Genomic DNA, 16,699 nt, shown 5'->3' on the forward strand with positions numbered 1-16,699 from the left:
TGGAATTGCCATGGAAACACGTGGAGGAAAGGGCCATGGGGGAAAGATCCCGAGTCCTCATTGCCTATCAGCAAAATGATCCTACATTTAGACTATTGTTTATATGTGTATTTCACACTATGTTGAGGTAAAATACTGTTTCATCGTTCCCAATCATCTGCATTACAGGTTTAAATGACTTTGACCACCACTACCGATTTCTTTATGCTAGGTATGCTACCAGCTTATATAAATGGAAGATAGCATTTAGCAGTCACTTCTTCTAAACCTGAAAGGGACAACTTCTATATGTTATGCAGTGAAAAAAGCATTCAGAAATTATTCATACCACTTGACTTTTTCCACATTTTGTTACAGCCTTATTCTAAAATGGATTAAATACAAATTTTTCCTCATCAATCTGCACCCACTACCCCATAATGACAAAGCGAAAACAGATTTTTAGATATTTTTGCAAATGTATGAAAATAAAAACAGAAATACCTTATTTACGTAAGTATTCAGACCCTTTGCTATGAGACTCAAAATTGAGCTCAGATGCATCCTGTTTCCATGGATCATTCTTGAGATGTTTCTACAACTTGATTGGAGTCCACCTGTGGTAAATTCAATTGATTAGAAATGATTTGGAAAGACACACACCTGTCTATGTAACGTCCCCCAGTTGACAGTGCATATCAGAGCAAAAACCAAGCCATGGGGTCGAAGGAATTGTCCATAGAGCTCCGAGACAAGACTGTGCCGAGGCACAGATCTGGGGACGGGTGCCAAAACATTTCTGTAGCATTGACGGTCCCCAAGAACACAGTGGCCTCCATCATTCTTAAATGGAAGAAGTTTGGAACCACCAAGACTCTTCCTAGAGCTGACCGCCCAGAGAAACTGAGCAATCGGGGGAGAAGGGCCTTGGTCAGGGAGGTCACCAAGACCCGATGGTCACTCTGACAATGGTCTAGAGTTCCTCTGTGGAGATGGGAGAACCTACCAGAAGGACAACCATCTCTGCAGCACTCCACCAATCAGGCCTTTATGGTAGAGTGGCCAGACGGAAGCCACTCCTCAGTGAAAGACACATGACAGCCCACTTGGAGTTTGCCAAAAGGCACCTAAAGGAATCTCAGACCATGAGAAACAAGATTCTCTGGTCTGATGAAACCAAGATTGAACTCTTTGGCCTGAATGCCAAGCATCATTTGTTGAGGAAACCTGGCACCATCTCTACGGTGAAGAATGGTGGTGGCAGCATCATGCTGTGTGGATGTTTTTCAGCGGCAGGGACTGGGAGGCTAGTCAAGATCGAGGGAAAGTTGAAGGGAGCAAAGTACAGAGGTCCTTGATGAAAACCTGCTCCAGAGCGCTCAGGACCTCAAACTGGGGCGAAGTTTCACCTTCCAACAGGACAACGACCCTAAGCACACAGTCAAAACAACGCAGGAGTGGCTTCAGGACAAGTCTCTGAATGTCCTTGAGTGGCCCAGCCAGTGCCCGGACTTGAACCCGATCTAACATCTCTGGAGAGACCTGAAAATAGCTGTGCAGCGACGCTCCGCATCCAACCTAACAGAGCTTGAGAGGATCTACAGAGAAGAATTGGAGAAACTCTCCCAAATACAGGTGTGCCAAGCTTATAGCATCATACCCAAGAACACTTGAGGCTCTATTTGTTTCCAAAGGTGCTTCAACAAAGTACTGATTAAAGGGTCTGTAAATGTGATATTTCCGTTTTTTTTCCCCCCTTCATATATTTGCTAAAATTTCTAAAAACCTGTTTTTGCTTTGTCATTATGGGGTATTGTGTGTAGATTGAGGAGGGGAAAAAACGATTTAATACATTTTAGAATAAGGCTGTAAAGTAACAAAATGTGGAAAAAGTCAAGGGTTCTGAATACTTTCCGAATTAACTGTATATCCAAATTGGACTTTAGTAAACACATTGTGGGCCTGTTACAATACATAAATCATGACGGATTTTACAAATATCCACTTTGTCAGATCAGATTTGTTGAATGTGTTCAAATCTGGTCAATGGAATGTGTGCTTCCATTGACTCCTTTACCGCATCTCTGGAGTTTTGGCCTGCCTGGTGACATCACCAGGCGGTATATGAGTAAATAGACCAATAAGAAAGAGAGTTCCAAACCTCTTTCAGCTAGTTTTCAATTTGCTAGTTTTCAAAATTGCTCTTTGCTATTTTTGTTTATTTTTGACCATTTTAATTGAAAACAATCACAGTAAGGTTCTTAATTATTTGATATTGAGATAGAAATGGCAGCATTGGACCTTTAACAGTTATCCATGATGTATTACCTATGCAAGACCACTGAACATGGTCCAGTTAGAATTTAGAAAAAAATGCAATGCCAAAAGAACACACTAGCATGAGAGAAAGAAGTTGATGTCCATTGATGGATATCCATGGTCATACTTATTATTATGAAAAACTATTCAAATGTAGCTGTAGTAAAATACTGTGGACAAAAATAGTTTTGTCTGATTCTGTACAAAACTAGGCAAAAATGTACATGCATGATTGTATAATTCCTTAAATGCTGCATTTAATATGAGAATGTTGAAATGATTTGAATATTGAGAGAACATGAAATTTAATAGGACAGACAAAATTAATAATACAATATTATTACAACAGTTAAGCAAATCAAAAATAATAATGAAAACAAGGAATAAAACAGTTTATTTTTTTTATTTTTTTTTCCAGACAGACACATCGATTTCTGGACCACAGTAGAGGATGGAAACCTTTCACAAACATTTTTTTCATCATTATTATTATTTGAAAATACAAATATAAAATTATACTTTCCACATCTGAGATGTGAGAGACCCCCATCCATTTGAGTTTATGTTACAATAGGGCTTGAGCAAGCCATACAAGAAGACCTGAAAGATGCTTTCAGACGTCAGTCAGTTCTGTCAGTCTCTCGCCGTAAAAAGTCTGTTAACGTTAAAAAATGGGCAAGTGTTAGGAATGGGCAAGGCAAATCAGGAGCAGACAGCAAATTAGTGAGGATAGCTCAGTGGAAGGCTGCTCCTCCACACTGGAAAACAGTGGATGTTACATGGCAGGACAATAGCCTCATTATGCTGTGGAGTCATAGAAGACTGCTCACTTTTCCTCATACGTTACTACAGATTGGAATAACAACCGTGCACTCTGATCCACACACGTTAAGAGTATCCAAACTATACCAGAGGATGTTTCACTTATTGGTTAACAGTCATTCATAATGTATTACCTATGCCAGACCACTGAACAAGGTCTATTTTGAATTTTGAAGACAATGCAATGCCAACTGAGCACACTAGCTCACCATAACGTTGACTCTTTTGACAGCGAGGGATGAAAACAGTGTTGGCTACTAAGTTATACAAACCCAAGGGAGATAGGGCTTTGCTGTGTCTAGAATACAGAGGGATCACTATTCTCATCTAGTCAAACATGTTCACATGAAGGATATACAGGTCAGACACATAACATGTATGTACTGTACACAGACTAATGAACATGGGGGAGATGGTGATTCATGGATGATGGCATGAAATGATTGGCCATTACCTAGCACTTGCCTCAAGATTCAAGTTTAAATGAACACGGTAGTACACTCCAAATATCAACACCTTCCAGGTCGTTTTTTTCCCCTTTAAGATTTTTTCTCAAACCAACATTTTTCCAATGGATTTGTTAGTATAGTAAGATGTGTAACATTCATCAGCTGTAAACTGCTGTCAATGAAAAAGAAAATTACAGCAACAGAGGCATGCTACCTTAAAGTCCAAGCTAATATTGAACACAGATCAAAGGGGAATGAGCTATTTAAATGGGATGACCAGCCTTTACTTTAATCAAAGGAGGTGTCTACTATAGACTAAGATCGTCAAGGCATTGAAATGGTATCATAGGCTATAGTAAGTATATGCTACTCATATCTATTCAATCCAACTGCTAAAGACCTTTATGTAGGGCCATGTACTGCTGATTTCATCCTGCCAATTCCACATACATTTCATTTCTTTGTGAACATGTTGTTTGTGAACATGTTGTTATGGACAGTACATCTATGAACTGATTACTCTAAGAAATACTATTTCATTATCAACTCCTGTATAAGTCTAATTGAATTCACCCATAATATTTGACTTTCTCTGTCGTCCAATTAACTAAATCCTTGACAAAGGTCGAAATATATACATATATTCAAGTGCTGCAAACTATTACGAGTGAGAAAATACATGGATATCTAAGCTTACATGTACATCCCCAATTGTAACCCCCCCCCCCCCCCTTGCTATACACATTAGTTTTACTAACCAACTGAAATACTGTTTGAAGACATTCAACAACAGGTGAACTAATTGGAGACAATCTTCAGGAGTATCTCAAGTTTATGCCGTGTTGACCCCCTTCACTAGTTAAGAAACAATCATTAGAAAGATTCATTCTGTGTCATCTTTGCTCCAAGTATGTAATGGCATCTAAAAGCTAGATGACCTCAAATTCTTTACTAAGCTTGTGACGTAATAAGCATGTCTGTCTAGATCTGTGAGAACAACATTAACAGACAACATAAACCTAACTTTGATTAGAATAAAGCACTGGTTTTCAGGGACTAAAAAAGTATTCACAAAAAGTATGTTTTTATGAGTAAAATGAAAGGCAGAAACATTTCAAAAACAGAGTGGTATCCAAAAATAGCAGAGCCATACAGGCATCTGGGATATAGTGTAAAAACATTAAAAGATATTAGTTTATTATTATTAGTAGTGTTATGATTATTAATATTATTATTATTATTGTAGTAATCATCATTAATATGTTAGAACTTTCTAAAAATATGTTTTTTTTGTTGCTTTCACATAAAATCTTTTTCCTAATTATAGCTTGTGTCCCTCTTAAAAAGTAATCAAAAATAAACATTTTGCATATCTAGCGTTAACATTTAAGGTAGTATGACACACCCCTTTTAAACATTCAAGGGAGGGGATCCAAATAATGCCTTGTTTAAAATTTCATCTTACAGCAATTTGATTCTCTATAATTCTTCTATGAGAGCTTTGGTTAGTTGAAACCATGTGAGATCGGTAAAGCACACACACACACAAAAAAAGACATACGAGGAACAAATGACATGGAACTGCTATTAAAATAACTGTTTGCAAATGTATGTCAAACTTTTGATAATAAGAGAAAGTTCTATCCTTATTGGTCATAAATCCACTAATAACTACAAGTATTATCTTAATTACATAACATCTATGACTAATTACAAGGAGATAGAGGAGAGTAAGAGAGCGAGAGAGAGGGGAAGAGAATGTGACAGAGAAAGGAGAGAGAGGAAAAAGCTAGAAAAAGAGAGAATGACAAAGAGCATAGACCACTACACTGGTATCAAAGACAGCACTCTGTTACAAGTTAATATTTGTTAGTTTTTTTGCTAATTTTTTTATACACACTATTGATATACATGGATGATCAACAAAAGATTGTATGTGGTGACAGGGAAGGGAATGGAAAGAGAGAAATCGATGGATGCACAGTACATTTTAATAATATCATATTACAATTAGTAACCACAAAAATATCAATAAAATCCCCTGATTCAAAATTGAAATCAGTGAAGAAGCATCTTTTTCTTTTTTTAAAGTTTTGTATTTCTTTTTTCCTTTTACATTTGAACATTACAATGGTTCTCTTCTGTTTTCTCATTTAAATTATTACTTGATCATATCTCCACATCATTCAAAAGCATCCAGCATTTTCCTTCACCTGGTTGTTCTGAACCAAAGAGCTAATGAAATGAAACATCAGGTGAAATGAATTATCAAATACATTTGCAGCAGGAAAAGTACATCAGAATATACACCACTCATTCCATCATCATGTTTACAAATCTTACTGCACTTTAAAGCATGTCGTTAAATGTCTCTATAATTGAGCAAAACCTGTCCCTACACATACTGTGTAAGAAATTAGCGCAGCAGCTATGGTTACCAGGATGAATAATTTATTCAGTGTCTTCTATTGGCTGGATCTAAAATAGCATCAATATTTTAGATTAGAAGTTGGCTTACACAATACAATGAAATCCAAAGACATGACCACAACACATTGGTAGTAATTAATCAGTTAATTGCTATTTGCCAAGCTGTTTGTGTATGCCTATTCTAGAGAGGAGCAACATCCAATAATCCTTCATACTTCACCCCAGAGACAGGACCATTTTAAATAGCCAACATATACATGTGCAAATAGGAAATGGCCTGTTCTTTCTTTACTGCTCACAGTGCAATGATTTATACATTTTTTTCTCCATTCAATGTTTTTAATCTATTTGCCACTAAAATAAATTAAACCTCTCAACGATTCCAAGGTATAACTCACAGGGCTGAGGTATGGTATCAAAATGTTTCCCTTCCTAATTCATTCAAAAGAGAACTGATGGAGTCCCAAACTTAAGAGGAACAAGCAGGAGGAAACAAACAACAACAACAAAACAACAAACAACAAGTTGAGTTTTTCTCTCAGGAGTATAAAAGTGTCTGGATGCGCAGAGTACTGTAAAATGCTTAGGCTCAAGTTCTATTCTTCAACACTAAGTACAGTGTGCTTTGGATTAAATGATCACTCAAATAATATTGATCTCTTAAATAACACTTGGTTAGACAAAAGATACCAATGATCTTTTATCCCTTTTAAAACTGTGCGCTGAACTCACCACTTGTAAATGCACTGGTTTGACACTTGTAAAGTTATACAGCTTGAGTATTTACAGAGCAAGCCATCAGTGTTCAAATATGTTGTGTCCATCACTGGGGTAGTCACTGTCTCTGAGCAGTAAAGGATAATAGTATTTGTTTAGAGCTTTTTTTTCTATTCACACGCTAGAACATTTCTTTGACACACCATCACAAAAATATGCTATTCTCTCATCGAGTTGGTTATATGCAATGACTGGAATAGTATTTACAGTTACATTTCTTTTTCTTAAGTCTTTGAATTCACAATGTATTTATATGAAATGTTTTATAGTATACATATTTTTTTCTAAACAACAAAACAACACTTGTAAAAAAGGACCATAAAAATATTGAAGTCCTCTTTGTATTGCCCAAAAATAGGTAATTATGGTTAACAATGAGACATCACAATAATTAAAAACAGCTACTAAGATTTATTAGTTAGTTACCCTCTCGAATTTTCATTTGAAATGAAATGGATGTTTTTTTCCCAAGACTTTCCACTTTGGATTTCTTTTATGTGCAAAAAGACACCTAAAGCTCTGATCTTTTTTGATTAATCAAATTGGTACGAAATGTGAACACATTACTTCGTACATTCTCGACTATGACCCCCGAAGAGAGAAGCATATCCATTTACATACACTACAAGAGAAAATCTAAAAATGACACAAATAATTAGGATCAAACCAAAATGCCTCTCTGTAAAGCTAATCAAACAACTAATAAAAGGAAGGAAAAAAGTGAATGAAATCATCAAGAAATGTCATAACAAACCAGGTTGTCAGGTTACAGGTTTGGATTATGGTACAGCAGTTTTCTTTTCTTTCTGAGATGATTTTTTTTATGTGGTTCCACCATTTCTCCTGGGTGATGCTGTAGTGCTTGAAGTTGGATGACATCACCTGTACACAGAGCCAATTAGAAGGTTCGGTCTGTCTTCCCTGGACCACCAGATAGACTCTGCTGAATAACACAGATGCAGTGGAACAATTAGGAGCATGTACATTTCAATAGCACAAAACATGAGCACCTAAGCTTCACCATAACCTAGCGTACTAAGAAAACAACATGAGCCTCGTATAACAATACGTTGTTTGCTACTATACTAACAATATGCGTGAGTCAGTGAGGCATATTCAGTATATACACACAACCACACACGCACGAGAGACCACAACTGCATTCTACTATAGTGAGGTCATCACAAGCACAGCTATCAGGAACTCATTCTCCCAGAATTCCAGTTTACACAGACTGCATCTATTACTGTTGCTTTCTCTTGCCTCATGCACTTTGAACAGCATCAGAGTTAAGGAGAGTGCTAATTGAGTGTGTTCAATTATATTAGTGAGTTTCATAACTGGAACATTGGCTATTACCTTCAGATGACTCCCTAACCAACAACGTCAACCACAGGCAATAGGCATTACACTGAATTTGACATGTCATGTGCGTGCTTTATTTGACACATTGGTCTGAGTGATATATTGTATGTAGACAGACCAGGCTTCAAAAGTGTTAAGTCCCTAACATGTTTTGGAATATTTGGGTGGGCAGTAAGGACAAAATACTAGTTGCCTTGCATGTTTCCCTCCCAGATTACAAACTGTACTGTACAATAAAAGTGAATGGAGAACAAACCCAATCATCTGCCATTAATGCAAACCAGAGAAAGCAACAGTACACAGTCAATTAATCCAAGAACATCATTATTGTTATTCCATTTATGTAGGCCTATAGGATTAGTGGATACAGTCAATCAGGGAGGACAAGTTCCACAACCAAAGCTTAATCATGTTGTTTTGTAAAAGCATGGACTTGTAGTAATTTGCCATTGCATGCATTTAGCTTATTAGACATATTAAAAATGCGTGTTTCTGTACCTGTACAAGTTTGTAGGATGGTGAGGTGAAATAGAGGGTTACTGTATGTATTTTAACAGAAGAAAGGAGAGGTGGAATTGGAGTAACAGCGTAGAGGTAAATCTACAGAAAAGACTGCTAAACAATATAAATGGAATATAATACCTCCAATAAGATGGCAACCGAACACCTGTTCAATGGTATCCATTTGTAAAAGCTGTCGCAATCAACGGGCCCTAAAAGTATACAGTTAGTACCTTTGTCAGTATGCATTTCAAGGAAAAAAAGAGTGAGTACATTGTATTGTATCCATTTGTTCCGCTAGCATGAATGGGTATTCTCTGTTCCTGTTCATCATTTTGATCACTAAAGCAACAGACAATCATCATAAATCAAATCAGTTTTTTTATTCTTAGGTGGAAGAAACTGTCCCTTGTAGCATTTGACAGATTCCAGTGGACTTATGTCTTACTCAGTGAGGGTGTTTACACTGTTATTCACTGATCTTCAAAACCCCACAACTACTGGAGGTCAATTACACATGGTGACAGAATGTTCACATCTTCTAAATGATTCAGTTCATTCTAATGAACAGATGGAAGAGAGCTTGAACTGAGTAAAAAGCTACAAGGGTGATTGAAAGAAAATATATCAAATGCATCATAAGGAAAATAGAGACAAAACAAAGGGAGCGCTTGAGAAGAGGGTGAATAGAGGCAAATTCAAGTGCAATGCGTTTTGAAGAGAAGAACTACAATCCCTCAACACAGTAAAGGCCATAGGGGCCAGCCCAGCCAACTACTGCACAGGGCCTAAGGACCTGTGAGGGACATAAGATTTCACTTTTTACATACGTATACTCATTCATGCCAACATAAACAATATTAATCAATTAAAATTAAATTCATGCAAAAGCTACTTAGCATCGTCATACAAAATCTTCCATAATGATCAACCCGTTCTGCAGCGTCTCCCCATTGTGTTCGAAGTCATTCTGCATAATGCCAATCAACCACATTGTCTGAACCATATCAGTGAACTGAGACACTGACACAGCATTCTTAGAGAGCAGAATCAACAGAACATCAATGAGTCTTTTCTTTTAACTGAGCCAGTTATCTAGCTTCTCATCTGTCTATTGTGTCTGTGACAAGTTAAGGAAGTGTCGGTTTAAATAAACGCTTCAATGAAACACACACCAAAAAATATCTAAAATGTTCATTAGCCATTCATTTTCTTTGTCATCTTGTTCAATTCAAATTCAAGGGGACAAATGAGCATGAGCCCAATCTATTATTGGTTATGACACAGGAACTGTTCTAGCATTGACATCGTCTGACGTCTCTCTAGTCAGTGCTATTACACCAAACTGGGAGATCGTGTGGCAAGTCAAAGTGACTGAAGTCATCCATGAGGTTGTAACCTGTCAAGTTCCAATATGTGATAATTTTGGCTGCATGTAACATAGAAATTGATTTAAAAACTGCATTTTAGTTCTGAATCATTTCCCTTGTTAATGTTGTGGATAGAGACTTCATCTGCCTGCACACTGAAGGTTGCCACGGCACTTCACTGGTTCATTTCACTCTGTTCGAATCATTGAGTCATTTTAAGGTGGATTAGGTTGAATGGAATTTAGTACAACTGAAGTAAAAATTTAAAACACATTTCACAACCCTTTTTTCTTGTGTAAAAAAAGTATATCTGCATCAAATATATCATATCTCCCTTCAAATGTACTGTCGAAATACAATTTAACATTGTTAAAGGGCCTTCTTTTCACCAGTGTTTAGACAATGAAAATATTCTCATCTTCACAACAAAAGTTGAATCCCATGTGCAATACGATCAATCCAAATTGATTGAAAGCACTGTCAACCTTTATCTGGGTCAGCTAGACTATGGATACAAACGGCAAAGGTTAAAACAAAACCCAAAACAATGGGCGCAAGCAGGCAATTTAAAAAATCCATTCTAACAGTGTTTTAAAGAATTTTCTGCAATTAATCTTGTTCAATGGGCCTACGTTCCTTTTATACTTTCATGATTACTGTTTTCCTTAGTCCTCAGAGTCCTAAGTCTTTCTGAAGCAGTTAATTCCCAGAGAATACATCCGAAACTAAAATCCAGAAAACAACTCCTGACATTTCCACTCTCTTTCTGACGCGCGTAAACTAGGAGACACTAACAAGCTGGTGTCAGGTTGAACAAGTTCACAGTGTTTAAAGAGACAGGTGACTGGCAGCGAGGGATACAAACTCAAGAGAATGCAGAAACTTTGGCAGTGCCAATTTAGCAGAGACAGGTCAGTAACAAGATTTAACATTGAGCAAATTAAATGGTTTCATAGTGTGTGTGTAAGTGAACTTCAGTCCTTCAGTAAATTCTATAACAAACATGGTCTTTCTTCCTAAATTGAGACCGACAAAGATTCAACCAATCAGACATGGCACAGCTGACAACCAATAAGGAAAGCTGTGCTCTGCCAGAAAAAATGCCAATTAAATGTATTTTTCTGCAACATTGTGCTTTTGATGGGATATCATGTTTCAGTTTCACTTGATTGATACAATGTTGGCAATTTGCTAATTCCCTCTAATTATAACAGTCTCTTCCTCAATTGTTTTCTGCATTGTTTTATTTTTATAAAAGTCTGATATTGTTGACAGGACAACACACCAGCCCTGTGATCTTCACCAACTGATTGATTCAGTCAAATCTCATTCGATCTTTTTAAAAGTTTGATTGACACAACACTTCATACACCTCTGAAGTGTAGTTAGTGGTGAACCCAGTCACAAGTAGAGAGGGAGTGCAGTATGCATTGCCTCCTTGTAACACTAACACACACATACATTATGTACAGTGCATTTGGAAAGTATTCAGACCCCTTGACTTTTTCCAAATTCTGTTACTTTACAGCCTTATTTAATGGATTAAATAAATAATAATAATAATCAATCTACATACAATACCCCATAATGACAAAGGGAAAACAGGGTTTTAGATTTTTTTGTTAATTTATAAAAAATAAAGAATTTAAATATCTTATTCAGACCCATTGCAATGAGAATCGAAATTGAGCTCAGGTGCATCCTGTTTCCATCGGTGAAGCACGGTGGTGGCAGCATCATGCTGTGGGGATGTTTTTTAGCGGCAGGGACTGGGAGACTAGTCAAGTTCGAGGGAAAGATGAATGGAGCAAAGTACAGAGAGATCCTTAATGAAAACCTTCTCCAGAACACTCAGGACCTCAGACTGGGGCGAAGTTTCACCTTCCAACAGCACAACGACCCTAAGCACACAGCCAAGATAACGCAGGAGTGGCTTCGGGACAAGTCTCTGAATGTCCTTGAGTGGCCCAGCCAGAGCCCAGACTTGAACCCGATCGAACATCTCTGGAGAAACCTGAAAATGCTCCCCATCCAACCTAACAGAGCTTGAGAGGATCTGCAGAGAAGAATGGGATAAACTCCCCAAATACAGGTGTACTAAGCTTGCAGAGTCATACTCAAGAATACTCGATGTTGTAATCGCTGCCAAAGATGCTTCAACAAAGTACTGAGTAAAGGGTCTGAGTACTTATGTAAATGTGATATTTCAGTTTAAAATTTTAAAAATCTAAAAAACTGTTTTTGCTTTGTCATTATGGGTTATTGTGTGTGGATAGATGAGGGAAATATCTATTTTTAATCAATTTTAGAATAAGGCTGTAACGTAATAAAATGTGGAAAAAGTCAAGGTGTCAGAATACTTTTCAAATGCACTGTATAAGGACAGAAGTCTAATCGGCTAGACCAGGGGTGTCAAACTCATTCCATGGAGGGCTTAGTATCTGCTGGTTTTTGTTTTTTCCTTTCAATTAAGACCTAGACAACCAGGTGAAGGGTGTTCCATACTAATCAGTGACCTTCATTCATCAATCAAGTACAAGGGAGGAGCGAAAACCCGAAGACACTTGGCCCTCCATGGAATGATTGACACGTGCGGGCTAGACAGACAGACAGACAGAACGGTCAGTGGACAGAGAAGGTGTACTGTACTCACTGCGATACTGTGGCCGAAGCCGGAGCCAGCCTGGGGGCTAGCAGCACTGATGTAGTTAGCCACATTGGAGTCCTGGCCTCCAGGGCCGTACAGGTCGGCTACAGGCCCTGGGCTGTTGGCACCTGGGAAGCCTCCAGGACGAGCTGGGTTTCCCCCTGTACATAGAGCACAGCAGGGGGGCAACAATTCAGTTCCACCGCGGTCCTTCACAGAGCACAGGTGATAACTTATATGTAGCTAGTTCATTCTGGGTCATTCTTCCACAATATAGACATACACATCCAAGAATACATGACTGAACTCATATGTCTGGGAAGAGGTATATTAATCAATACTATAATTAAACATAACACACATTAGTGAGTAATTGGTAATGCCATTTGAGGCCTGTTTGCACGTAAACTGCATGAATTTTGTTGGGGATTGACAGAAGAAATGTTGCAGGCTTGAGGTGGCAAGAGCAATGTAAAAGATGAATCCAGTATGATATTCTAGAGATATCTACATGCTACGTATACTATACAGTGATAACACTCACACCACAATCATGCACAATATAAACTGTAAGCAGACCACCAGAGATACTTGGACCATGCTACCAACTATTAAGGTGTAGTTATGTATGTTGTGGACAAGTGTTCATTTTATTGGTCATTATTATAATATTCAAGAGGTGCCATATAGTTAAGGGGGCAGCTTAGTTGCTTTGGATTCTATACTCATGCAGGTATAACACCAGTTGATGTTTTTTCATTTGACCGATTAGATAAAAAACAGATTGGACTATACATACCAATGTACATAGACACTTTTTTCTTTCATTGCATCTTATCTACCTACAATATATCTATTCCATGGATATTTGGCCTGGCCATTTCCTGACTTCAGGACTTCAGTAAACTGCAGAAAGAGTTCTGATTATGTTTGTTAAAAATTCCACTCCAGCAAGAAAGCAAAGGACACAAAAAAATATAAAAGCTTGCCCTGAGTTCATCCACAGGTACACCGCTCTGTGTGACCTCTAACCTATGCCCTGTGGCTAGGAGAGAGTCTGACTAATAAAAAGGCCTTTTGAAAACTCAGGCGCCCAGCGATGGCCAATAACACTGGCGATATAAAACTAAGCCGTGGGGGGGGGAGAAGGCACAGTGATGTCTTAAAACAGTATAACTGCTACACCACTTCAATCTCCCCTGCTGCCTGATTCACATAACCCTCCATCTCACCCCCATTGAGAAATAAACCATGAAAATAAATGCAGAAATTAAATTAAAAGGAAAAGAGAAACACTGTGGAGTTCTGAGGCTCTCTTGACTGTGGCATATCTCCTACAAAAATGGAAAGTTGATCTGTAGGCTATGTGTTTGGAGTTTAATATAGAAATAGAAACATGATGCTATATTTTGAGCTCATGAGGCTAATAAGATCTGTACTGTACAGGGATGCCTTGCATGGCACTTAAAAACAAGCTTTAGATGCTATTGAAATGCAAAACACACACCCTTATCAGATGCTATAGTCCTTCAGAAGTTGTGGCACATCACTTCATCTATACTAACTCTGTGAGGAGCACAAAATCCCTCCTACAGTGGGTTTCTTCCTAAATGTAAAATGAGAACCTGTCCCAGAGCATAGAGATCTACTGAGGGAGCCATTCCTATGGCTGGCCTCACGGCTCTGGTCTGTATGGAACAGCACTTAATAGACTTGCTTATTAAGCAATTACAGCTATTTTCAGTTTAAACGGTAATTCTAATTTCTTATAATTACTGGATTCTATTGAACGGCGCACAGCACCGCACCTCGATGGGAAACAGGATTGATGCTTTTCCTTAAACCTCGGGGCTACATGGCCTCAGTCATTAAGTTTAATAGCAAAACATGAGTTACACTTATTGGGGTTGACTGGTGGCTTAGCGGCGCCCATGCTAATTTAACGAGCCAGCCTTTGATTACACAGCATTTTTAAAGACACAGGTGACTCATCTGTTCCGCACCAACTCCACTCGCTGGGGTCTTATTCATGTCACTTTGTATGTTGTTTCTGCTCTGACAAAGTGTTTGTGTGGATAAGGGAGAAAGGTGCTGATACAAATGTAATTCTATGCCTACCCTGCTTTCCTATTTTCAGCAAAAATAACATTAACTCTGAAAAAGTAGGTTCAACAAAAAAGCAAACCTGGTGATATTTGTAGATACGACTGTGTCTGTGAGACTGGGGTGGGTAGATATGAACAAACATTCCCCAGAAAAATACATCATTGGGGCTTAAGTATCTGAGCAATGACAAAGCAGGAGGTCAATACGATGATGTTTATCCACTGTAGTATCATATGGCTATGCTTTATGTCCTATAATTGGGTCTTAATAACTGAAGCAGTTTGTAGACTGTAGTTTGACTGGTGTGATCACGTCTATTGAGTTGCACTTTAAAATACATCAATGTATTCACAGTCTGAAAGCACTTGGGGCTACAGTGGAAGCATTCTCTTTAAGGTAAACAGGGGTGGAGGTGGTTTACAATTAACATTTGCCATGAAAGCATTTCTATTCAGACTGGCAGTTCTAATTTTCTAATTTCCTCGTGGCTGGGCGTCTGTCTCAGCTTCCCTACATTTACCCACAGGGCATCATTACAAAACCAGGAGGAGCCATTCACAATGGCCCTTTACCAAATGAGGAAAGACACAAAACACTTCCTCTTCTACAGCCAAGCACAGAAAAAAGAAAGAATCAACACACTATACAATTCCCCACATTCAGCACATTGGCGTTTAGATGTAGACCCTCTCTTCTCTACAGCTGTGTGTGTAAACAAAGCCCACTTATCACCACTCTGTGTGTAAATGGAGAGGTGGCTGTAGGCCTGCAGTCCTGCCATCTTCCTGTGAAGCCCTAGGACACAGACAGACAGTGGAGTGCTCAAACCTGAAGGGATCCATCCCAATGAGTCATGCAGGCAGACAAATCTCCACCCAGAATGGGCCGGCCTCCAAACCAGGAGATCTGTGTAATCCTCGCTGTAAAGCACGGGGCCTAAAGATGTCTTTTCCTGTCTGCTGCCAAAGCCAATGAGGCAGGACTAGTGAGGAGTACAGGGACGGACTGCGGGGGGCCTCAACACCTGCCGCTGCCTGCTGGTCACCACTCCTCCACTCCACTCCTTCATTGGTACAATAGAGTAGGACTCTACAGAGCAGTGACGGCACCATTAGTCAGTCTGGTTGGGTCATCATCATCAGCAGACATCATTACTGTCTCTAGTCTACATGGCCATTTCATCTGGACGGGAGGATAAGATCTGGTCATGAGAGAGCCACACCAGTAGTCAAACTCACTTTAGGAAGTTTAGCATATCTTCAGTGATATCATCTGTTTCACTGTTAGTAAGATTGTTTGAAGAGCGATACAACAAGAACATACAGTGAGTCCAGCATATCTACTGTGGATCAGATCAACACCATCAAATCACATCTACAGCTCTCTGCCTGACATCCCCTGAGCTGGGGTCAATAAGGAACACTTCTCACAACATTTTCTTCATGTACACTTACTCCTCAAAATATGAAATGCAATTTAGTGAAATTACATCTCTTGTCAGTTTTATCAGGAACAAACCTATGACCAAACGAATAGCACATGCTGACCCTGAATGTGGTTTAAAATGAGGGTAATCAATTGAAATTAAATTGTTATAGCTACGTATTTTCTGTAGAGGAAATGGCATAGAAACACAATTGCTTTCCATTGACTTATTGGATGCAACATATAGTTTCCACTATGTAAAGAACACAACCTTGGGAAAGACACACCAAATTGCAAAGGTAAATGTCAGCGCTTATGCAAAAAGCACACACTGGTATCATACTGAAACATGCCACTTGTAATGTAATAGCTAAATTATGCATATGACTGCACTAGGATGTAATGTTACTATAATCTATACACAAAACATGTCTTCTGATTGCCTAGTTGTTCGCAAAACAATTATCCATCACTCAATTATTTCCAATACACTCTCACTGACTAACCCT

At 38.5% G+C, this 16,699-nt stretch overlaps 1 protein-coding gene across 17 annotated transcripts in view; it reads right to left on the reverse strand.

Annotated features, from left to right (window-relative positions):
* Positions 1-2,685: 2,685 nt before the first annotated feature.
* LOC139535283 (RNA-binding protein Musashi homolog 2) overlaps positions 2,686-16,699 on the reverse strand; it is a 355,126-nt gene continuing 341,112 nt past the window's right edge. For 7 of the 17 annotated variants that reach the window (XM_071334639.1, XM_071334680.1, XM_071334664.1 and 4 more), the window contains 2 exons: positions 12,666-12,820; positions 2,686-7,719 (listed from right to left, as the gene is read on the reverse strand). In XM_071334639.1, coding sequence (XP_071190740.1) covers positions 7,675-7,719; positions 12,666-12,820 — 200 coding nt within the window. In that variant the 3' untranslated portion in view covers positions 2,686-7,674. Of the gene's footprint in view, positions 7,720-8,639; positions 8,681-8,783; positions 8,855-12,665; positions 12,821-16,699 lie in introns of all 17 variants that reach the window. The other 10 variants (XM_071334689.1, XM_071334674.1, XM_071334602.1 and 7 more) reach the window with 5 other exon arrangements.

The sequence above is a fragment of the Salvelinus alpinus genome, chromosome 1, assembly GCF_045679555.1.
Source record: "Salvelinus alpinus chromosome 1, SLU_Salpinus.1, whole genome shotgun sequence".
NCBI classification, from domain to species: domain Eukaryota; kingdom Metazoa; phylum Chordata; class Actinopteri; order Salmoniformes; family Salmonidae; genus Salvelinus; species Salvelinus alpinus.